This window comes from Carlito syrichta, unplaced genomic scaffold, assembly GCF_000164805.1.
Source record: "Carlito syrichta isolate Samal-C Ts95f unplaced genomic scaffold, Tarsius_syrichta-2.0.1 Scaffold120557, whole genome shotgun sequence".
Lineage (NCBI taxonomy): Eukaryota > Metazoa > Chordata > Mammalia > Primates > Tarsiidae > Carlito > Carlito syrichta.
The window spans coordinates 15429-16512 of NW_007064653.1; the positions used below are offsets into that span (position 1 = coordinate 15429).

A 1084-nucleotide genomic window follows, 5' to 3' on the forward strand; every position below is an offset into this window, starting at 1 on the left:
GGGGGGGGGGGCCGGGGGGGGGGGGCCGGTAGACTCCAGCCCCTGTACACTCACACAGTTTATCAGGTGGCTGCAGGCTGGAGGCCGCAAAGCACTCAGCAGAAGCAGAGCCCCTGCCTTCTGGAAGCTTCTGGGCCAGAACCAAGGCAGGTGGGGAGTGGCTGCAGGGCCTAGCCAGGCAGCGGCTCCATAGCTGTCCCTTCCTGTCCCTGCAGGGTGCTCCCTGAAGGTTCTGGCAGACAGCGAGCGGTACACATGGATCGTGCTGTGAGGGCCCAGCCGACACCGACTCCAACTACCTCCGCGGCCTGGGAGCTGGCCGCCTCCCGGGCTGGCCTCTTCCCAGCCGGCCGCCACCGACCGGCACTAGTGTTAGGCTGTGGGAAGCGGCGGGGCGGGCTGCCCCAGTCTGGACGCTTTTTATTTATGCCTATTTAAGTTGGGAAGGGGCACGGGGGGAGCCCTCGCCCCACCAGCCTCGGGCGCCTGCCTCTACCCCAGCTGCCTAGCTGGGCCTGGGCCCTCTGCGTTTGCCCTGGGCTGCAGGCGTGGACATTGCCCTCAGGGAGGTCGAATGGGCCCGGTCCTCCCCTGCCCCCCCACCCCCCCAGGTGGAAAACCCTGCGGCCACCCCACTTGGTTCCTCTTCATGTAATAAATGTTTAATTTCTGAGCCTGGACAAGATCCCATTACTGCAGCCCCAAGGCCCCACCAAGGCCCAGTGAGTCAGCAGTAGACAAATATCACAGCGGAATTTATTGTTTTAAGAAAGACTACAAAAAGGTAGAAAACAGCTCGGCACACTAAACTACCACACTGTGGATGGACACTGTCACCGCCGGAGGGGGCGCCCAGGGGTGCCGGGAGGGGGCGGGGCCGCCCCAAAGCTGTAGCACGTGGAGCACACAAAATAGTGATTTCTATACAGTAGGTCAGATTTTCCTTTTTTTTTTTTTTTTTGCCATAAACATCTATCTCACAGGTTGAAAACATTGAGAAAACTGGAACAGATAAGGCCATGATGGTTGGAAAAGAAACCAACGAGTTACCGACTCCGCTCGGCGGCGCTCACGAATCCACAAT

At 59.6% G+C, this 1084-nt stretch overlaps 1 protein-coding gene across 1 annotated transcript in view; it reads left to right on the forward strand.

Moving 5' to 3' along the window:
* DCAF15 (DDB1 and CUL4 associated factor 15) overlaps window positions 1-673 on the forward strand; it is a 7752-nt gene extending 7079 nt beyond the window's left edge. The window contains 1 exon segment of the mRNA XM_008048130.2: window positions 216-673. Within this exon segment, the coding sequence (XP_008046321.1) occupies window positions 216-271 (56 nt within the window). The 3' untranslated portion in view covers window positions 272-673.
* Window positions 674-1084: the final 411 nt, after the last annotated feature.